The 23963-nt window shown below is 44.3% G+C and overlaps 1 protein-coding gene across 1 annotated transcript in view; it reads right to left on the bottom strand.

Annotated features, from left to right (window-relative positions):
- Positions 1-2472: 2472 nt before the first annotated feature.
- Positions 2473-23963, bottom strand: part of CELSR3 (cadherin EGF LAG seven-pass G-type receptor 3) — a 237479-nt gene continuing 215988 nt past the window's right edge. The window contains exons 26-35 of the mRNA XM_063941154.1: positions 23713-23825; positions 23388-23467; positions 19207-19333; positions 16724-16843; positions 15820-15956; positions 15121-15230; positions 14637-14810; positions 12819-13013; positions 8252-9380; positions 2473-6124 (exon numbers count right to left, since the gene is read on the bottom strand). Coding sequence (XP_063797224.1) covers positions 6097-6124; positions 8252-9380; positions 12819-13013; positions 14637-14810; positions 15121-15230; positions 15820-15956; positions 16724-16843; positions 19207-19333; positions 23388-23467; positions 23713-23825 — 2213 coding nt within the window. The 3' untranslated portion in view covers positions 2473-6096. The remainder of the gene's footprint in view (positions 6125-8251; positions 9381-12818; positions 13014-14636; positions 14811-15120; positions 15231-15819; positions 15957-16723; positions 16844-19206; positions 19334-23387; positions 23468-23712; positions 23826-23963) is intronic.

Raw genomic sequence — 23963 nt, 5'->3', positions numbered from 1 at the left:
ACACACACGTACCGACACACAGCACACACACAGGGAATGCTCTGATAGAGGACAGGACCCACTAGCCCTTTGGAGAGACAGAGGGAGAGTTTGCCAGCACACACCAAAAACGCTATAATTATATAGGGACAACCTTATATAAGTGTTTTCCCTTATAGCATCTTTTTTATATATTTCTAACGCCAAATTAGTGCCCCCCCTCTCTGTTTTAACCCTGTTTCTGTAGTGCAGTGCAGGGGAGAGCCTGGGAGCCTTCCCTCCAGCCTTTCTGTGAGGGAAAATGGCGCTGTGTGCTGAGGAGATAGGCCCCGCCCCTTTTTCGGCGGCCTCGTCTCCCGCTCTTAACGGATTCTGGCAGGGGTTAAATATCTCCATATAGCCCCCGGAGGCTATATGTGAGGTATTTTTAGCCAAAAAAGGTTTTCATTTGCCTCCCAGGGCGCCCCCCTCCCAGCGCCCTGCACCCTCAGTGACTGCCGTGTGAAGTGTGCTGAGAGGAAAATGGCGCACAGCTGCAGTGCTGTGCGCTACCTTAAGAAGACTGAGGAGTCTTCTGCCGCCGATTCTGGACCTCTTCTCGTTTCAGCATCTGCAAGGGGGCCGGCGGTGAGGCTCCGGTGACCATCCAGGCTGTACCTGTGATCGTCCCTCTGGAGCTAATGTCCAGTAGCCAAGAAGCCAATCCATCCTGCACGCAGGTGAGTTCACTTCTTCTCCCCTAAGTCCCTCGTTGCAGTGATCCTGTTGCCAGCAGGACTCACTGTAAAATAAAAAACCTAAGCTAAACTTTTCTAAGCAGCTCTTTAGGAGAGCCACCTAGATTGCACCCTTCTCGGCCGGGCACAAAAATCTAACTGAGGCTTGGAGGAGGGTCATAGGGGGAGGAGCCAGTGCACACCACCTGATCCTAAAGCTTTACTTTTTGTGCCCTGTCTCCTGCGGAGCCGCTATTCCCCATGGTCCTTTCAGGAACCCCAGCATCCACTAGGACGATAGAGAAAAGTGTTTGCCCTAAGGAATCAATGTAAAAACAAATTCTAAATATTTTCTTTTACATTTAATTTTGTTAATTTAAAAAAATAAAAAGACAGATTTTTCTTTTCTTTTTGTTTTTTGGTGATAAACAGCATAAATATCAAATATCAAAACACAAAACCAAAACTTGCTTACAAATGAGTCACATAATTAAAATAAATAGGCAGTCGTATAAATATGCGTAACAAATAGAATTCTGAGATTCAATTTTTATATACATCCTGAAAAAATAAACAAGTTTGTTCTTTTTTTTCTGTCTCAACAACAGATAACAAAGAGCTGAGAACAAATCACACCAAAACCATACGCACACACATATATGTATGCCTATATAGATATATATTTTTGAAACATATATATATGTATATATTAGCATACAGAACCATTTTTTCAATTTGCATTTATATTTTTATTTATAAATTGGATTGTTTTTGTATATTTTTTGTTCTTCTTTTTTTTACATAACCCTTGCTTTTGGAGAAACTTTGTTTTACAGGATTCGAGAGATATACAAGAGAACAGAAGACATTTTTATTAATACATTGTAGGTTTCATTTGGAAGAAGTGACCAAAAAACATTATTCCACCACTCTGAGATGCTGGCCCATGTATACACTAAGATATTATATAATTGCTATCGGGATTTGACTGTCCGATCAGTGGACAGTAATGTTTGCTTGGAGGGAACGCCACTTGTTGGCACAGTGTAGACATAAAATGTTCAACTGTGTTTAACTGATCTAACATAGTCAATGCCATATTTTCATGACACAAAGTATATGATTGTGTAGCTTGAGAGAAAATGAGTTTGTAAATGTATGTATTTATTAAAGTAGAAATAATATTCCCCTATTATTAAAGATATAAATACTGTATAGGTAAACTATATGTTATTAATATGTTGCATATCATTAAATGCAATTGATAAAGACAATAAATGTAATTTATTTATTATTTGAGCTCATCCTCTTAACAATGCTGCTATTCATCAAAACCTTTTACTCATACACTAAAAGTTTTATGTATGGGTATAATATGTAGTGGTAATACCCAATGTTTGGAAAAACAGGTTAATTCAATTGTACTGCAGTTTAATAATAATCCAAAATTCATTGCAATTACACAACATATTAAGACTTCTATTTTGACATTTGCAATACTTTGAAAAAAAAAATTGGCAGCTTATAATCTAGTTACTTCCATTTACTCTGGGAGCTTCATGTATCAAAAACACAAACAAAAATATAAAAATAAAGCAGAAATATATTTCAAATACATAAAAAGATATTTTTTATGGCACATTTTTTAATACCAGTTTTGTATGTTCTGTTATTAATAATAATAACAATAATAATAAAACCATAATGCATAAATATTAATACAATTTATAATAATAATAATAAATAATAATAATAAAAAATAATAATAATACTTGACATTAAAATAAAATAAATAATAGTAATAAAAATAATTTTGTCTTTTATTTTAGTCACCATTGTCTTATGCTACAGAATGTATATGACATCTAATTTTTATTGGGTTATGCCTGATGAATAAACTTTTGGGATAAAACCATAATAAATGTGCAAGTTCAATTATATTTAAATATCTGGAAGTAAAAGTTAAGGCCAGTACACACTAGCCGAGCCCCACTAGCCGCGGAGATTCGGCGGGGTGCCGGCATCGGCAAGTGCATACACACTTGCCGATGCCAGCGGGTAAGTGAGTGACGGCGGGGTGAACGACAGCCTGCTGTTGTTAAAGAGGACCTGCCTCGTCTGTACATGTTCAGACGAGGGAGGGGGTCGTTAACGATGAGTGGGAACGTGCATTGTTAATGATATGAGTTTACACACTAGGCGATATTGTTAAACAATATCGCTCAGAAAGCCCTTTCTGAGCGATATTGTTCAAAATATCGCCTAGTGTGTACGGGGCTTTAGTTGACAATACTCAGAATTTCCAGACAGTTCTTCAAACCTCACAAAGTGACCCATTTCCAGTGTGATCACATTCTCTGTCTGTTTTCCCACACTTATTTTGTTTAACTGCTGCACAATATATTATTTCATCTTAAACAGTAATTATAAAACTCAAATTACCTTTTTGTAACTGGAAATTAAGTGAGGAAATCAGTAGCCAAACATACTCATTCTATGGAAATGGGTAATTTCCTGATATTGCTTTATTTTCTGATTTACTGAGGACTATTTGTCTTTGTTGAGATACCGTTCTGAGTATCATGGCAACCATATGTCTTGCATGGTGGTTTAATTCTGGTATCTACCGCCATCACTTTCTACTCTTTTGTGTTTTGTGCATGTGATACACAGTGTATTATGCCTGCTGATTATGTGTTGCCAAGGTAACAGGAGGTATAATTCGAATTTTTGGTTTCAACAATACATATTTAATACAGTGTTCATGGATTTATGTAGACCTCAGCATAAAGGGATTATTTCAGAAATATAAGGCATCATTTTGTCTCTTCACTGCCTTTCTTGTTTTTTTTTGTGTTATATAATTAGGATTGTATGTATATGAATGTTTAATATTATGTGCAGCTCAGTGACTTCTAATTATTATACTTTATTGCTGCATGATGTTTTTTAGATGTACTATTATTATATACAGGTTGAGTATCCCATATCCAAAATGCTTGGGACCAGAAGTTTTTTGGATACCGGATTTTTCCGTATTTTGGAATAATTGCATACCATAATGAGATATCATGGCGATGGGACCCAAGTCTAAGCACAGAATGCATTTATATTTCATATAGACCTTATACACACAGCCTGAAGGTCATTTAATACAATATTTTTAATAACTTTGTGTATTAAACAAAGTTTGTGTACATTGAGCTCTCAGAAAACAAAGGTTTCACTATCTCACGCTCACTCAAAATATTCCTTGTTTTGGAATATTCCGTATTTCGGAATATTTGGATATAGGATATTCAACCTGTATTAGAATTGGGCAAGAAGCTATGGTCTTTATTTTGTACAGTAATACTGTAATCTTATGAAAAATATTTTTCATGGTAAATACTGTAGCATGGATTTAGAAATTGCTTATCCTCAGGTGACATTTAATACCCTCATTCAGGTATAGTACAAAGGTATAGAAGCAAATACTTTACCCTGCATATATTTTGAATTATCTACTGTGTTCTCTATTACAGTTTTATAGTTGTATGCCTTATTGTGCACCTAATAGTGGTTAACACTTGCTTTGTACTTTGTAAAAAGTCAGTTAATATTAGCGTCTCAAAGACATATATATAAATAAAAAATAATAATGTGTTGTTATTAGATAAAAAGCCCTTTTTGTTGTATTTCAAACAGTATACAGGAAAACAAAAGAAACTGCAAATAACAAATAAAACCTGATAACAAAAAATAGTTAAATACTCATTATTTTATATAGCGTTCGCCAATGATTGTACAGTGTTATTATAATCAGGCTGTACCACTTTAATGAGCTAACGTTTGACATCATTTTCAATGGCGCTAATTTTTTTATTTATTTTTTGACAATGAGATTGCAACTTTTTGTTTTGAGTGCTTCAGTGAGGCTCAGTGTCATAACTAAGAGATGGTGGCTGCAACACACACGAATAATTGCCGCAAGAACGCGGAAACACGTCTTTGGATTGAACGCCCTGCGATCTACAGATAAGGACTGGATGGAACTAGTTCTATACTGGTCAGCCTGCACTATGTATGTATACCTGTCAACAGACCCAATTTTTGGAATGTAAAAAGCTCAAGATAGATTGGGAGCAGATATAGGTAACTTGTATACTATTGGATAAGAAACGTTTAATTCTGAGAGTGACAGGCACACATTAATTGGCAGTAATTCTGTCATATGAAGAGTCCACTGACGGCTTGTTTCAAGTAACCCTGCGTCTGAACGTTCTGTCGCCTACAGAATGCTCTTACCAAAATTGTGGGCTGAGCCAATATTCACGGCAATGTGGCCTATGGATTCACTAGAAAATAGTGACATCACTGAGGCACGAGGCACAATGTGTCCCTAGTGGATTTATAAAAGAGCCCCAAGATTAAGTGATGCCCCTAGCTCCAGGTAAGTAGGCTGCAACCTTATGAAAATATCCAGCTTTGTGAATTATACGAAAGATCGCCAAAGTCCTAATTTTCAAATTTGGAATATTGGGTATTTTAACGGCTCAGCCCACAAATTGGCACCCTCCATTGTGTGTAGGTGATGGGCATATACCATCTGTTCCTTTAGCATATTTCCAAAAATTTCCGTTCCCGGAATCGGGACAGGAAGCAAGCAAAGTTACAATGGGACATGGCCCTTTAGCCAAATTCCCTTCCCTGTCAAGAAGGTCAGCAGCAGGGGCTGTACAGAGTTGCCACCTGCGGATGGGATGGCAGGACAGAACCCTCATATCGGGACTGTTAGGAGGTATACTCTTATTAAGGAATCCAGCCAACATAACATAGCTTCCTTTTGATACAGTAACCTAAATCCTGTGTGGGTTCTTCCTTGAAATTCAAGCATTATCCCCCATCTTGTAAAATCCCCCAAGACATGTTAAGTAGACCCAGTAAGAACAGTGCCTGCATTGGAATGACATCGACATAGAACTCCCAAAAATAAGGATAGAAATTATTATTTTCTTTTAGCTCTGGTTACAAAGGTACAAAATGTATAAAAAAAAAGTCTGTTCAGTTTATTTGAAACTCTCTTCTCCCGATGACAGTCTTGTGAAAGGAGTCTTCAGCAGCAAGCATTCCTGGCGATACGCGGATACAGCGGGTGGTCGTGTCCTCTCTCTGTAACCCACGTCTCTCCACGTCACTTTTACGAGCAGCCGTGTGTGTTGTTTTATCCTGTCTTCGGCATAGCAGTGTTATTTGCGGTTGGTAAATGGTTACCTGAGATAACTGACCTCCTCCTGCTCAGTCACGTCTCAGGCCAGCGGGCTTGCGGACTACGGACCCCTGCTAGCGAATAGGTCACCAGGTGCTTGCGTACACAGCTGCCTGAAGTATCTCCCTTTCCTCCTGCTCCTGCTGGGGGCTCTCAGGAATTAGCATCATTTCTCACTAATCTTTACGATGGCCGCAGGAAAACACAAAGACAGGGCAAGTTAATATACAGCGCTTTCTAAGCGTTTCTAGCACCTTTAAGTGCTGTGGAGAAATAGCAAAAGAAGAAAGAAAAATTGACAGACTCATTCATGGCGGTGGGCAGTGGCACATAGTTTGGCGGGCTGATCTTATACTGTAGTAGAGGGAAGCCACGGTGCAATAGTGCCACCAGACCTGGCTGACACAGATTAGTGATGGCAACAGCAAACCTTACAAGCATTAGATATATTTCCAGATTCCCAGTTACAAAGCAGAACTCCACCTCTGTTAATACATGTTTCTCGGGAAACCCCCCCACCCATTCTTTTTACCATCCCCCAGTTATACATTTGTTAGCTTGACATATCCTTTTGATCAAAGAAAAAAACACTTCAGTTAAGATTGCATGCACAGGATTAATGTGCCTAATATTAAATCCAGCCCTACTGCCGAATGTTTGATGGAATATTTTAACTATAAGGGTACTTGTGCAAAAGTTTAAGGTATGGATACAGGGACTTTACACACTTCATCCCATATAATAAAAGGCTAACACCTCTATGATGCACTGACAGGAACTAGATGGCGCCTGACGCAGCAATTCAAGTCTTGTTCCGTTCGGGCACGCACAAACACACATTACACCGACACACTTTAGCATGACAGAGTCCCGACTCCTAGCAGCTCCGTCAGTTTGACGAGCTCGTAACTAATAAAACATATTTGTATACTGGTAATCATTAGGTATATACCAGTGTCCTATTTTAGGATACTGACAAGTACTAAACCAAAACCTAATCTATATAATTATTCGGCTATGGTCTGTCCCATCTCTGTCATGCGTAGTGTCCACTGGGGGGGACAGAAAGAAGGAACAGTCCAATTAGTGTAATTGGCAAAACGTGGCCAGGCCAGGTGCTGGGGTTCGTTAGCAGAATAGGTGTAGGGGAAACGGGGGGCCTCCCAACTCGGTGAATGCCAGGTCGGCCATGTGAGTTTTCATATTAAAATTAAGTAGGAGGGGTTGTTAATGATAATATTATCTATCAAATAAGTCCTAGAAGGCCTGTGTTTTCAAGACTAATATTTGACTCGTCAAATCCTACCAAATATTGCTGGGGGAAAAAATGATAATAATGATTAAAAAAAAATATATATATACCGTATATACTCGAGTATAAGCCGACTTTTTCAGCACTTTTTTTTGTGCTGAAAAAGCCACCTCGGCCTATACTCGAGTCAGTGTACAGTGACAGGGAGAGCAGTGTGAAGGAGGGACACGGAGCGCACTGCGCGCGGCTCTCCTGTGTCCCTCCTGCATCTCCGGCGGGTCTATTAAAGGAAGTACCCGTTCGTGACCTCTGATCACGAACCGGCACTTCCTTTAATAGACCCACCCCGGCCGCCGGAGATGCAGGAGGGACACAGGAGAGGCGCGCGCTGTGCGCTCCGTGTCCCTACTTCAGAAGACAGCGCGGGATCGACGGAGGGGTAAGTAACAGCACTGGGGGAGCATATTTGGCACTTTGGGAGGGGGGCATATCTGGCAGCAGCATGAGGGGCATAGCTGGCAGCAGCATGAGGGGCATATCTGGCAGCAGCATGAGGGGCATATCTGGCAGCAGCATGAGGGGCACATCTGGCAGCATGAGGGCATATCTGGCACTGCGGGGCATATTTGGCAGCATGAGGGCATATCTGGCACTGTGGGGGCATATCTGGCAGTATGAGGGCATATCTGGCACTGTGGGGCATATCTGGCAGTATGAGGGCATATCTGGCACTGCGGGGCATATTTGGCAGCATGAGGGCATATCTGGCACTGTGGGGGCATATCTGGCAGTATCTGGCACTGTGGGGGCATATCTGGCAGTATGAGGGCATATCTGGCACTGTGGGGCATATCTGGCAGCATGAGGGCATATCTGGCACTAAGGGCTGTGTACGGCTAGAGCTGCATTTCCCACCCTAGGCTTATACTCGAGTCAATAAGTTTTCCCAGGTTTTTGTGGTAGAATTAGGTGCTTCGGCTTATATTCGGGTCGACTTATACTCGAGTATATACGGTATATATAATATAAATAAATCTGTATAAGAATTTGACTTACTCAGAATCTGCAGACATCTCAGATATGCTGTGGGAGGTTGCAGAATGAGGCGTAGATGAACACAACATAGATGGCGTTGAAGAATTCTGTACTGAAGGGTTCGCTGTCTGCTGGGCTGGATTCGTGGAGGAAAGGACGGATGTGTTAAATGAAGCAAGAATGGATGACAGGATATCTAGCTGTTCGGTGGAAGGATGTCGACTGGGAACTGCATCTAGATTTTCTCTGGAAGGTTGTCTTCTAGAGAGAGTTTCAAGATTATCCCTAGACGGAAGTCTTTTTGAAAAAGTGTCCAAATTTTCTCTAGATGTTTCCTTTCTAGAAAGAGTCTCTAAATTATCTGTAAATGAATGAGTACTAGGCACTGTATCCAGGTCTTCTCTGGAATTAGATCTTCTGGATAAAAAGTCTAATTGCTCTCTTGAAGGTTGCCTTGCTGATGCTAGTTGGTCTCTAGAAGGCTGTCGCCTGGAATGAATATCTAGCTGTTCCCTAGAAGTCTGTCTATTAAGTAAAGAGTCCATTCGCTCTCTAGATACTTGCCTATTTGGCATAGAGTTTATCCATTCTCGAGATAGCTCTCTTACCGGCCCAGGGTCAATCTGCTCCCTTGACCCATATCTGTTGTGTAATGCTTCCAGATGTTCTCTAGAAGCATGCCTTTTAGGCACTGAATTCATATGATCCCTCCTATCATTTCTCATGTCTGACTGGTTTAAATGTTCTCTAGATCCATGACGACTTGATATACTTTCTAAATGTTCTCTAGACCCATGTCGATTAGAGATAATGTCCAGTTGCTCTCTTGAACCATGTCGGCTTGGTATGGTGTCTAGATGCTCACGGGATCCATGTCTACTAGGTACAGCTTCCAGAAGTTCTCTGGAATTATTTCGACTCAACTGCTCTCTAGACATCTGCTTTCGCATCAGCATGTCCAGTTGTTCTCGAGAGGAATATCTGCTGGTGGGTTGAGACAGGCTGCCCGCGCCAGAATACATTCTGCCATAAGAAGCTGCGGGGACAGCCCGGTGGCCCAAAGTGGACGTTTTATACCATGATAATTCATTTGTCATCTTACCCATGGATGACAAACCTGGTGGGTACTGAAGTCGGTTCTTCAAGATACCTATATGAAAATATAGAAAATAATAGCTATTAAAATATATTTTGGAGGTCTACTTTCACTTTTTTTGCATACTGAATGGCGGGTAGACTATCCTGAGTCAGCTGGTGAGCCATGTAGAAAACAGTGGTGTTATCTATTGTGGGAGCAAGGTTGTATGGTATACACTGGCCCATGGGTCCCATGTTCTCAGAGCTGACCACAGTGGCTCTTTGGGGGTCATTCCGACCTGATCGTAGCTGTGCTAAATTTAGCACAGCTACGATCACTTACACTGACATGCGGGGGGACACCCACGACAGGGCTTGTCCGCCCCTCATGTCAGGCCGCCCCTCCCCCCCACCGCACAAGTACAAAAGCATCGCACAGCGGCGATGATTTTGTACTTGAAGAGTAACTCCCGACCAGCGCAGCTCCTGCGGCTGGCTGGAAGTTACTCGTCGCTGCCCTGGGTCGCAGTGGTTGCATGTGACGTCACGCAGCTGCTGCGGCCCGACCCCCGGACGGTCCGGCCACGCCTGCCCTCCCGCCCAGCGACCGCCTCTGCTGAGGCTAAAGGTGCATACACACTGAGCGCTTTTCCGCCCTGTCCAGCGAAGTCAGCCAGGGTGAGCGGCTTTCCATAGCAGGACACTATAGAAAGCCGATCACCCCGCAGTTCATGAAGCGGAAGCGCGCATCAGCGCTCATCGCCGGGGCATACACACTGAGCGGTTTTGAGCTGAAAGCAGATCAACACACCAGAAGCGACCTGCTCTCAGCTCAACATCGCCCAGTGTGTATGAGCCTTCACCGCTGTTCCAAAGTCTGTTGATCCACAAAGAGATGAAAAGTGTAACTGATGAGATTATCAGATTCTCATAAATTAAAAATTATTATACCTAAAAAATTTGATTGGCGTTACCATTAATGTGATCGTCGTAAACATTTATATAATTTCAGGGAACTTTTAGAGGAGAGTAACAAAATGTATACTTTAATAAGCTTTTTCACATTTGTCGTTCGTTATACAAATATGAGGTTAATAGAAAGTGACCCTCTCCTGTAGCGTCATGGGGGGGGGGTCATTCAGACCCGATCGCACGCTGCCTTTTTTCGCAGCCGTGCGATCGGGTCTGAACAGCGCATGCACCGCAATGCGCAGGCGCGTTGGCGGGGATCGCTGGGCAGCGTCAGACTTAACAAAGAAAATGATCGCACCGGCGATCGCAAGAAGATTGACAGGAAGAAGGCATTCGTGGGCGGCAACTCGCCGTTTTCAGGGAGTGTCCAGAAAAACGCAGGCGTGCCCAGCCATTCGGGAGGAGGATTCCTGACGTCAGCATCGGCCCGGATCGTCGCAACGGCTGAGTAAGTCCTGGGCTGTGCAGAAACTGCACAAACGTTTGTTTGTGCAGCTCACTGCACAGCCGATCGCACCTCTGCACGGGGATTACCCCCTCCCATGTAGGTGGCGATTACCAGGTCGCAGCAGTGCAAAAAAAGTCTGCGTGTGACCAGGTCTGAATGACCCCCATGGTTTGTGTTGCATAGCGGGAGATCTTTCTAGCAGAGTAAAGAATGGATCAGTGGAGCAGTTGCACATAGCAACCTATCAGTATTGAGGTGGCATGTATCAAGTACATTCTATAAATGATAGGTAAGCTGATTGGTTACTAAGGGCAACTCCTCTAGTGGTCCATTTTTCCACTCTTTACATTGTTTGATACATCTCCTCCGTAGTTTGTTGGCCTCTTAAAAAAATCCAGTTCACAAAAACTGTGTTCAAAATCTCTGACCTTCAGACAAAGCCAGCAGCCTGCCAACTGCTACTTATGGCAAGATACAATAAGAGAGGATATAAAAGTGGAGGAACCATTAAATGAAAGCCATAGAAGTCACATGGGTCAAAAAACAAGGGAGCACTTTATTTTAAGGCTTCTTTCTTCATCATTCAGGTATAAGTGCATGATTTTCAACTGGCTAGCGTTAGGCGTCTTTTTTTTTCCCTTTAGCCGAAAATGCGTCCTAGGCATAACGCGATGCATCTAGGACTCCGCTGACTAATTCCATATGTGAAGCACAAAGGAACTTGACATGGAAAAAAGCTGCATCGTATGCAGATTCAGAGACTCTAAATGTGACAAAACACTTTAGGTGATACGTCTCTGCGCAAAAAAACTCAGGCAGCCTTGTATAGCAGATATCAAACAGAAAAAGTGTCTCTCCAGTAAACTTGTAGAATATAGAAAAATGTGAAACCTGCTTAACTGGGCGCCACCTTATATAAGTGCAACCATCACTCAGACAGAACTTAAACAGAAATATACATTCCTTGTATATGCATCATGAATCTTCCCATCAATGTTGTTTCTTGAATTTCATCAACTCCGCATATGGAAAGATATAAAATTTTCATGTGTAGTACAATCAATTTAATAGACAGAATACAATACACACAACTAAAAAATACATGAATCACAGAATGCCCTCTATTGTTCCATAGTGATGCCCTAGAGAACTGAACAATTACCAGATGTTATGGAGAACTGGTGTATAAACAATTCTCAACAGAGATGTTTAATAATCACCCATAGAGGGTCCACCCGGGTAGGCAAACTTCAGACGAATGTCTGGTCTCCGCTCAGCACTCCCAAGACGGCTCTGGAACCATAGGGTCTCTAACACAGTGTGGCCAATGCGTTTCAACCCTTGTAACTCGAGTCTTTCTCAAGGCAGACTGCCTTGAGAAAGACCCGAGTTACAAGGGTTGAAACGTGTTGAATCGCGTGTTGAAACGCGTTGGCCATCACTATGGAACAATAGAGGGCATTCTGTGATTCATGTATTTTTTAGTTGTGTGTATTGTATTCTGTCTATTAAATTGATTGTACTACACATGAAAATTTTTATCTCTTTCCATATGCGGAGTTGATGAAATTCAAGAAACAACATTGATGGGAAGATTCATGATTCATATACAAGGAATGTATATTTCTGTATAAGTTCTGTCTGAGTAATGGTGGCACCCAGTTAAGCAGGTTTCACATTTCAAATTTTTCTAGATTCAGAGACTCTGTCGCACACAGATATATCAAATTAATAAGCAAAGTCTCCTGGTGCGTCCTAGTCACATTGCATTCCTAGTAACAGACGCATTTTTCCATGAAAAAAGATGCCTGACGCTAACAGAGTATCACATGACCTGGCAAGCCAAGGGGGGCTGTTTGGTGTGACTGCAGCAAAGATGGATCAGGACACATATGTTTAGTGCTGATGATATAAAAGTCTTGCTGAAATGCACAGGAGTAGTCACTAAATCATACAATGCTTATTTTCCATATTAATTAGTGAGGCATTGATATGTTACAAGTATACACAGGGAATATCATTAGTATTAGTGTACCGGTAGTGAACGGACATGCTGCATACCCTCTGCAGTTACACTAAGACCCTGGTTACCTTTTCTCTGCCTATGGGAGTGTGTGAGGGAGTTCTCGTCCCCACTGGTCAGGTCAGGCTGGTTATTATTAGCTGCATCCTTGTTGAGATCAAGACCAAGTTTCCTTTCAGACCCCCATTTCTGCAATGAGTTTGACTGAACCTCTGTCTCACCCAGGGCCGGCCAGTAGGACATCAAATCATTGCCATCCATGTCTGCGAGAAAAGAGGGGTGTCTGCTTAGCATTACAGTGTCATTGTGCATTATATATCCTGTTCTAGATTCAGCGTAGTCTTCTGCTTTGAGAATCTGCTGCTAGTGCTACCCTGTCACTTCTAAGAAGTTTAGATTTCAATGTTATCACTTTCAGATTGCCCAGTTTGGAGAGAATATATGGCTATATTTTAAGTACGATATTTAAATAAGCCATTCTTATTAAGAAGACTATTCTGGGTAATGCATTTCTTGTGGTACTTCTTCTACTCTGTGCTCTACAGCGATAACAGATTTGGGCAAACAGAGAATTACCAGATGTACAAACGTTTGGGGCTCTGCAGTGCAGGAAAGGGTTTCACGCTCAGCAAGTGAAGCACAACAGAGACAGCCACACTCAATATAAACTCAATAATAAAATCACAGGGAAAACAGGATTTAGATTCCGTTGACCAAACTTGGCATTGTGCTAACAACCCAATAATATGCAATGGAATCCCAAACTGAATCCTGGATTTGATGCATTCCTTGTGGTGAAACTTCAGACTTGCTCATCTAGACCCAACACTCCGAATTTCCCAACAGGATATGTTTTGAGGATTTCTGTCTATGAAAACCGGTGGGATAATCACTGACGCAGAAATAGAAATTGACTCACCTGCACATGATTAAAGAGATCCAAAAAATATGACCTGTTGGTGGTACTTGAGGACTGGATTTGTTTAGGAAGTCTAGCGATATTGTGTGAGACCCCCCAGAGCCGGTGAGAGGGTCTTCTGCTAATAATAGCCCTTCACTGTTCCCATAGTACATGACACGTACACCGGTTCTTAGGTTGCTGTCTGGACTTAAACCTCTAGCAGTAGGGGCTTACACAATAGGCTAGAGACCACAGGAAACAAACTGGGGTTTTACAGAGAGGAGCACGGAGGCTAAGGTCAGGCCTGGGTCAGGATCTCAGCCTGGGCAGATGAGGCACTATGGGATGGAATACGGGCAAAGTCTCCACGGAATCCGGAAACAAGGACCAGCAGCTTATACAGACAAGGCACAAACTATAACCGGCAGGGCATAACAGGAGTGATAGGCTTATAGGGGATCATTCAACCAGTAAGCAGCGTCAGGGGTGAAAGGACCCTTAATGAATAACTATGTGCAGATGTTCCCACACGAGCCGGCTGTCAAGGAGCAATCCCAGATATTCCTGTGGCCGCCCCAGTGTCTGGGATGCCTAGTGACCAGCGGGGAGCAGGAGCCGGAAGTGACGTGATGTCCCAGTCGCCTAGCAATGTCGGAGGCTTATAACAGGATTAAAAATATCACCATCTAAAATGGACCTGTACCCTTGAGGAATTTCTTCTGTATGGCTAACCTTGTCCTCCCCCCCCCCCCCCCCCCCCCAGCACCTAAGTAATCTGTACCCCCCTACCATGTTGGTGCCCCTAGCAGCTGTGCAAAAAAAGTCACATAATGTAAAAATAGAGTAGCTGCACTGCTGTTTTGCACTACTGCCGCCTGCTCTTTATTGCAAGAGGAGGAAACGTAGAAATAGCGGCGGAATGAATTTGCTTTATTTGACCTGAAGCATCAATAAACAGAAGTTATATGTAAAATGCTGCGATTACCTTTAGGGTTGTGATTAGATGGGTTGGTGAGGAGCCTCTCGCTGTGAGCCGCCCGTTTGAACTGACGGTGGAATCTGCCGCGGGGGCGGACATTTTCCTCGCTCTCTGATGATGGGATAGACAGGCTACGATCCTCATCCAGCGACAGGTCACTGTCCGAATCCGAATCTTGTTCTATTGAGATCACATGTAAGTTTGAACGTTATCACTTGCGCAAGCAGTATGTTCCCTCAAAACAAGCTGTTCTCCTTTGTGTTCCAAGTCTTAGACACAACTTCTGGCAAGCATGTGGATATATGACCCTTCCTTTCCAAAGCAAAAAAACAGGGATCTCCATGATTGTACTCAGGTAACTTAAATAATACCTCAGTTTATTTGATTTAAGCATCTGAACTCATGCATGGATATTCTTAAAACCTGGACTGTAATGCCATAGTTTGTGGAACTCTGGAATAGTGCAATTTAGGAGAAGGCTTGTCCCTACCTCCTCCTGCATCTCGATGGAAAATGGCTACGTCCAAGTCGGTTGGACCTGAGTGATGACTGAGTAGACTATGGTCTTTGGCCGATCCTTGGCGGGCAGCGATATTTTCCCTGCAGGGTAACCGGGAAGAAGGAACACACAATTAATAAGTCTTCAATACTTTCATCCCGGACTTTGCACACAGCACACACAAACAACATAATTTCACCTATCGCCTACACTGGGAAGAGGCAGGCGGCAGCCATTTTGTGGACTGAGCCAAGTTTCATGAGAATGGAGCCTAATGATTCACAAGAGACCTGAGGCTTGAGGCACATTAAGTCCATGAATGGTTATGAAGAATGGAAGTGTCAGAGGTCTTTTAATTGAACCCTTTCTCTTATATGGAGTTATATTATATAGTTAATGGAAATATCAGTCTATATTTTAATGTTCTTACATGACATGTTTAGCGACACTTCTTCTGACCAGTAAGAACATTTTTAGAGATAAAAGACAGTAAAAATGATACATCAGATACACGGCATATTCAAAGTCATGAAAGAAAAGGCTGCCTTTACTCACCGTCTGCACCAAGCGGAGGCCGCCATTTTGTGGGGCACACCAAAATTTAGCCAGAAGCTAGTGGCGGCCATTTACATACTGCAACATATTGACTGGAAAGTATTGGAACACGGCTTTTGAAACAAGCTACCCTACCTCAGATAGGGCCTGTGACTGGAGTGGGTACGCGCTGTGCGCACGCTGCTGACAGATGAAACGGTGGAAGCTCCTAACGTGATCCTTATCAGGCCACTCTCTTCGAACAACGCCGTGTTATTGTATGCATTGGGCCCCTAGATATAAAGAAGGTATGGAGAACATATTAGTACAAATTACAAGTTGGTTTCATATAGGGGTGAGTTTATTTTTGTTTCTGATGCTATTGTGTTAGCTTCTGTCATTGTATTTTATTTATTGTTTTGTGAAGAATGGTCTATGCTGATTGGCTACAGCCTGGTCTCACCCTGTCACTTTCTAGAGCTCTGATTGGCTACAGGTTACCCTGACTGTATAAATGTTCTAGCACTTTTGATTGGCTGCAAGCCCTGCAAACACTCTATGCTACCAATGGCTACAGGATCTCATGTCCTGTGAGTGTCCTAAAGTAATGATTGGCTGTCAACATAAATGTTCCAATACTCTTATTGGATTCATACCTAGTGCTATGAATATCCTAATTGGTGGCGGGTCAGTTGTAGACCTTCACATATGGGCCCTATGCAGAGTTGTACCCATCTATGGGACCGTGTCATCGCCAAAGAACGCCTACCAGATCTACCCTTGGTGTCCCAACTTCATACTGTCCTCACTAAAGTTCCGTGCGGGAGCTCCGTTACCACCTAACGCCCTTTCAGCCGCAACTAGAGATGAGCCTGCGTCGCGTGTGACTCTGCATATCCCGCAGATGCGTCTGCTCAGCCCCGACACATGCGCAGTGCAAAAACACGCAAAACACTTTTGCAACACTGTCTCTGATTCTGCTCTTCATCAGGACTGATACATAACAAGTAAGATGCTACTACTATCCGCTCAGCGTGAGCTATGAGAAACGGTATCTTACCCCCATCGGTGCTTGTCTAGAAGTGTCCTCGCCTTGGCTTTTCTTGTCAAGACAGACAACTTTCCAAGCCTCTTGTACCTCTTCATTGAGGATGCAGAAGAGAACCAGCACAGTCAAACTCTGTATACGAGGAACAAAACCGAGAAGCAGCTGCTTAGTTTTCCCCACAAGAAGAAAGGGAACACAAGTACGGCCTGGTTTATATAAAGCCATGTCTGAGCCGGATATATCTGCTTTGCCCTCGAGCCCTCAGTTTTACTACTTTGCTCCATATTTAAACTTTAGGAAAAGGTGGTGGCGCACTTGGCCCCTCTGCAGGATACAGCCAGCCAATGGTCAGTGAGCTTACGCTCAGATTATTTATTTAAAGGGAAAGTACATTTTGGTGGAATTTTTGTTTAGGGGTTAAATGGGCATAACTGACACAACGGGGCAGATTCAATTACCCAGTGTTTACAGAGCGGGATTTAGTCAATTTCCCTGCATGGTAATCCCGTGGGTAATGTGCATTAACCCATAGATTGCGCATTAAGTACAGGAATCTATGGGTTGCCCTGCATATTTAGTCCCAGGGATTGCATTTAACGCAGATGTTTCCTTGCAGCTGTGCATTAAGTGCACCCTCTGGGGCTTAACGCCTGAGTTAATGAGCCTTAATTGAAGTTCTCAGGGCTGACAATTAGCTGCGGGCTAATTGAATCTGCCCCAAAGGGTCTTCTGTTTGCGCAGCCTATGGTTGGCCCTCAACAGCGTATCATGGAGCCAACATTTATATTGAGTAACAACATATTGGACCATTTGAGCTACTTAGTTTAAACCTGATGACAGGGCCGCCTTCAGAAATTGTGGGGTCTGGGACTGACAAAATAGGTAGGATTCCCCCACAAAGAACAAGAAAAAAAAAAAAAATTATATATATATATATATATATATATAAATTCCTGTGCACTTACTCTGAGAAACACTATATTATGCCCCACAAAGTAATGCCCCATATACCATAATGAGCCCCCACAGTAGTTTCCATGATGCCTGCCCCCTTCAACCTTTTGAAAATGTCTCTCCCAAAATGGCCACCGCCACCTCTAGCATTTAAAATAACTATCTCCTTTGAGGAGGTGAGCATTTTGGGAGAGCGGGGGCCCTTTCAGTGGTGGCAGCAGATGGCAGCATTGGCATGTGGTCTGGGCCCTCCACTCTCTGTCAGAGTGGCTGGACCCAGGACAGTTGTGCCCCTAGTACCCCCCTGATGGCGGCCCTGACCGATTATGCTGAGTCAGTGACTCTCCAGTGTGGCGGGCATATATACGAAAGGTGAGGAGGGCATAGACCAAAGGTAGGGTGTGCACAGACCAAAGGTGGGGGTGTGCATAGACCAAAGGTGGGGGTGGGCATAGACCTAGGGTGGGAGGGCATATATATATATATTTAGTTCCCTAAAGAAAGAGATAGTGTGGCGCTAGATACACTCTCATCGACAGTCATAGTTTTGCACATTTTACCTTTAGCAAAAGTAACCAAAAGGTGGCCCCATTCTAAAGGTCGGAACTGCGTATGCGCCGCATGGCAGCCGTCGTTGCCTAGCGATTGCCTCTGAGGCAGAGGCGGTCGCTGGGCAGGAGGGGGCTGGACGTTAAGCCGCTGTTTAGGGGGAGTGGTCCGGCCAATGCAGGCATGGCCGGACCATTGGGGGGGGCGGGCCGCGGCGGATGCGTGACGTCACTGGCAGACGATGTGGCCCGGGGAGCGATGAGTTGCTCCCGGCCAGCACGCTAAAGCTGCGCTGGTCGGGACCTACTCTTGAAGTGCAAAGGCATTGCCGCTGTGCAATGCCTTTGCACTTCTGCGGGGGGGGCGCGGCACTGACATGCGGGCCGGACTAGCCCTGTGCTCGGCGTCCCCCCGCATATCAGTGTGAATGATCGTAGCTGTGCTAAATTTAGCACAGCTACGATCAACTCGGAATGACCCCCAAAAAGTGTGCAGTAACCCCTGTGACCGAGACAGCTTCACCAATCTGATATTTAGAACAGTAGCAGTGCCTCAGAGACTTTGAGAGGACGACATCATCAGAACGGAGAATAATTGCTAAAGGTGCACATCACAGGCTCAGCAGATACAATAACCACCACATGCAGCTATTGCACAGGCTGAATGTGCAGTTTGGGGGACACTGACATCTGTAGAACTCTGGAACATTATTTAGTAGATGAGTAGAATACAGCAGGAAGAGGCTAACACGGGTAGGCAACGTGCGTCACTCCCAGCTGCTTCGGAACTATACATCCCAGCATGCACTGCACAGTGTTGCTGTTAGGGCACGCTAAAACGGTGTAAGTGCATGCTGGGATGTGTAGTTCCACAGCAACTGGAGTGCCGGACGTTGTCTACCCCATGCTGATACATTGTCATCAGCACAGTGTCATCAGCACAGACCGGCGGTAACGTGTCTTTGCCTTCAGAGAGGTATGATGTGACTTTACCTGCAGGCTGCAGAGGAGAACATAGAGGTAGTGAAAGGCCAGGACGCTGTTATTTACAGCCAGCAGACCGAATAGCCAGGTAGTGCTGATAAACAGGAGGAGAATGAAGGAGCTTCGCAAGGTCATACTAGAGGGAGACAGGAAGGAGGTGCAGAGAGCACAGACATACAGGTTACACAGGGAAAGAGAACACTGATACAGTACATCAGATACCTACTTCCACACGTATGTTCTGCAGCATGCAGTATAGAGGACAGACATTAATAATACGGATGGTAACAAACCTGTGGGGCGGGGGATTCCATTTCTCAAAATTGAGGTGCATCACCATCGTTGCAGGGGGAGGGACGAAGGGGGTCATATCGAGTTGATCGTAGCTGTGCTAAATTTAGCACAGCTACGATCGTCTTCCCTGACATTCGGGGGGACGCCCAGCACAGGGCTAGTCCGCCCCACATGTCAGTCCGGCCCCCCCCTACGCACAAATACAAAATCATCGCACAGCGGCGATGCTTTTGTATTTCAGGAGTAACTCCCGGCCAGCGCAGCGGAGTTGTTCGTCGCTGCCGGTGGCCGCAGCGGCTGCGTGAGACATCACGCAGTAGCCACGGCCCGCCCCCCCAACGGTCCAGCCACGACTGCGTTGGCCGGACCGCTCCCCCTAAACGAGCCCCCTCCCGCCTCTGTCACAGAGGCGATCGCTAGGCAACGACGACTGCCATGCGCCGGCGCGCTGCGGCGCCGGTGCATGCGCAGTTCCGACCCGATCGCTGCGCTGCGACAAACTGCAGCAAGCGATCGGGTCAGAATGACCCCCCAAGCCAGAATCTCCATCAAAGGATGGAGATTTCTTGGCTCTTAGTAGACGGCTTGTGCGACCCCAGGGGTCACCCAGCAGTCCGACGGTGACGGAGATCATTTGCTACTGCGTCCTAGGATGGGATCAGTAATGCAGGGAGGCGTGACGCCCCCTGCTGCATTACCATATTAGTGCTATCACTACTACTTCCATGTATGTGGGGCACATTGGGCCTGTTTCGGATTCAGAAGCAAAGCAAACAAGCAAGCAACTGTAACATGTGCTGAGAGATTTAGATTTGGGTGGGGAGTGTCCAAACTGAAAACTACACTGCAGTGTAAAAATAAAGCTGTCTAACATTTGGTGGCTACATGCAAAAGCAGCCGGTATTTACCCTGCACAGAAACAATGTATTTACTCCCCTTCCAGATACAAAGTTCTGTGCGTTTTCTGCCTGGTTTCCAAATCGGAATCAGGGGCCTAATTCAGACCTGATCGCAAAAGCAAAATCTTTCTCTAATGGGCAAAACCATGGGGATAATTCAGACCTGATCGCTGCTGTGCGTTTTCGCAATGCGGGCGATCAGGTCTGAACTGCCCATGCATCGCAATGCGGGGTGGTGCGAAAAAAGTGATCGCAAGGTGAATGATAGGAAGAGGCTGTTTGTGGGTGGCAACTGAGCGTTTTAAATGAGTGTCCGGAAAAACTCAGAAGGGCTGAGGCGTTTGGAGAGAGGGTGTCTGACGTCAGCTCCAGCCCCGATCACCAGCAAACCATCGCAGCCCCAATCACCAGCAAACCATTGCAGCCCCGATCACCAGCAAACCATCACAGCAGCAGAGTAAGTCCTGAGCTGTGCAGAGACTGCACAAACTGATGTTTGCGCAGCTCTGCTACAAATGCGATCGTACCCCTTCACAGCACTTTACCCCTCCCCATGTAGGCGGCGACTACCTGATCGCAGGGCTGCAAAAAACACACCCTAGCGATCAGGTCTGAATTACCCCCCATGTGCACTGCAGGGGGGGCAGATGTAACATGTGCAGAGAGAGTTAGATTTAGGTGGGTTATATTGATTCCGTGCAGGGTAAATACTGGCTGCTTTATTTTTACACTGAGTTTAGATCTCAGTTTGTACACACCCCACCCAAATCTAACTCTCTCTGCACATTTTACATCTGCCCCACCTGCACTGCAACATGGTTTTGACCATAAGAGAAAAATTTTGCTGTTCGATCAGGTCTGAATTAGGTCCTATATATTACATTGGCAACTCAGGGATTTCTAGGCTTTAACCACTGCAGTCTATGAAAGGAATCTGTTCCATGGTAGCTACTATAGCTTCATTTGCCAAGGCAAGGTAATGGATTTGTGACGGTCTCCAGGACTTGAAGGCCTTGCAGAGGTCCTTCACTACCGTACTTATCCTTAACAAACTCAGGACCCCAATAGTCATTTATTGTGGAGGTTGAAGCCTCTGAAGTGGGAGTGCGGGCTGTTTTATCCTAATAATTACCCTTTGCTGAAATAAAATTAATTTTGCACATATTTTTCTCTAACATTTACAATTTCTGAAGCTAATTATAACATTAGAAACAAAGAGATGTCTGCAAGGAGATAGATAGAGGTATTGGCTGTATGCTCCATTCCCTCCATAAATTAGTTTACTGACCATAAAAACTTAAGACTACCCGAAAAACCCACCAGGTTGGGTGGGACACGCTCTTTCCCAGATTTAGTACAGAATAATGATCATACAATGGCATAGACCTTAATAGTGATACACTCACATAAAAATTATTAAAATATCGTTTCTATAATTCCACAAAGATCTTTACACAAACATTCATACACAGTCACAGCTTTTAAAAAAAAAAAAGGAAAAAAAAAAGGATTTGTTTGGTATTGAAACGCGTCGTCACAGAGGGCTCAGGATGTGCCACCTATGTTGCGGCAGATGCGAGGAGTCATTTTGGAGGCTGCCGGGGTCTCAGTTCTTTTTCAAAGTTAAATTCTTTATATAATTTTTGGAATAATCTGGAAACCAGTGTTTCTTTTTCATCTGCATACCATCCACAAGGTAACCGGCAAACAGAGAGGGATAATTGGTCTTCAGAGGAAGATCTTCTGTGCTGTTCCTCGGGACATGAGTCTGGTTGGGTGGGCTACTTACCTTGGGAAGAATTGGCAAACAACTATAATCCTCACTCCTCTGTGGGAATATCACCCTTCTATTTATTAAACGCATGTAGCTTTGAGTGGAAGGGGGCATCAAAGCACACTAGCCTGGCTACTAATATGTGCAATAAGAGACACAGGGGCGGATAAACCGTGGGCCCATGCAGGCTACCGTCTCTCTCTGATGCATGCATGAGTATACTATGGCTTTTGCTAAGGTCTACTGCACATGCGCTGATCGCCGGGGAAATGGCGCTAATGCAGACGACATCCGTGTGCACCACACACTCTCGCTTACATTATAGATACGCACACGAGGAAACACCGGCCAGTTTGTGACAATATTCATCCCAATATACACAACTATGTACAATATATGTTAAAACACATGATTCATGTACTATACACATACTGGTAGTTAATATACGGTCACACACATGATGGCCTGGGGAACATTTACATGCCTAATTACTGTCATACACATATTAGGGATTAAATACTAAATGCACAAATGTGCAAGAGCCTAAAGCAACCACACCTCTAGCTGCGAGAAAGGGGTGTGGTCTCATTTGAAATGGGTGTGGCTTGTGCGGAGTAGGGACAAGGCCTAATTTTTCACAATTTTCCAATCAGGGACCTTGGGACATAAGAAGTTATTAACTCTGATCACTCTAGAGCAAGCTAAGACAACAAAAGGAATTCTCCGATCCGTCGCTATGGGTCATTGTGCAATGGCACTTCAGTAAGTAAACTCCAGTGTGTTAGAGGGAACTAACAAACAATGCTACATCTGTAGACTTCACAGACCAGCTACAAAGAACGTGCATGCTGTATACTTGGAACGTACATGCTGTACACAAATAGGGTGGTCTTCTGTATACCGGCGGTCGGGCTCCCGGCGCTCAGTATACCGGCGCCGGGAGCCCGACCGCCGGCATACCGACACTTATTTTCCCTCGTGGGGGTCCACGACCCCCATAGAGGGAGAATAAAATAGTGTGGCGCGCGTAGCGCGCCACCGTGCCCGTAGCGTGGCGAGCGCAGCGAGCCCGCAAGGGGCTCATTTGCGCTCGCCACACTGTCGGTCAGCCGGCGGTCGGGCTCCCGGCGCCGGTATGCTGGGCGCCGGGAGCCCGACCGCCGGCCAGCCGTAGTGAACCCCACAAATAACATGTCCTTAATGAATAGAATGCTGACACTTACAGGACAGACTTCTTTTTCGTTTCCTTCTGACCCGGGGAGCAGGAGAGTTTGGCCACCAAGAGGAACATAATTCCATTAAGCTGAAACCAAGCACATAAAAAACAACTTCTAATAATTGGTAAATGAAGGAGAAAAAGTAAACAAAATATGCGTTTGTTAAAAGTAGCGGTATTCTGTGAGTAGCAGGATGAGGGTTTTCGGCAAGATATGGGTTTGGCGAAATGCGTGGTTCATCTCACTGATAAAGCACGCTGATAAACCAAGAACATCTCAATGCTATAAACATGATATGCCTTTGATGTCTATGTATACAAGGAATATTCACCACAATCACAACAGCGATAGGTCCAGCAAAACTCCACACTAGTTTATCATGGATTGAAATCCAGCAAAAGTCGGGATTTCCGTAACCTTCTGGGTCTAGTCCCACCGCCAAACCTAGGAGAAAAGACTTTCATTAGACACAAAGCAGCCAGAAAACACTTACTAAAGGCTCTTGGAATTACTGACACAAAGACATATAGATTTTCCATACTACAGAAGGCTCATTGTAGCCATACATTTAATTAGTAACGT

This window comes from Pseudophryne corroboree, chromosome 9 (assembly GCF_028390025.1).
Source record: "Pseudophryne corroboree isolate aPseCor3 chromosome 9, aPseCor3.hap2, whole genome shotgun sequence".
Lineage (NCBI taxonomy): Eukaryota > Metazoa > Chordata > Amphibia > Anura > Myobatrachidae > Pseudophryne > Pseudophryne corroboree.
This window is presented reverse-complemented; position numbering and strand designations above follow the sequence as displayed.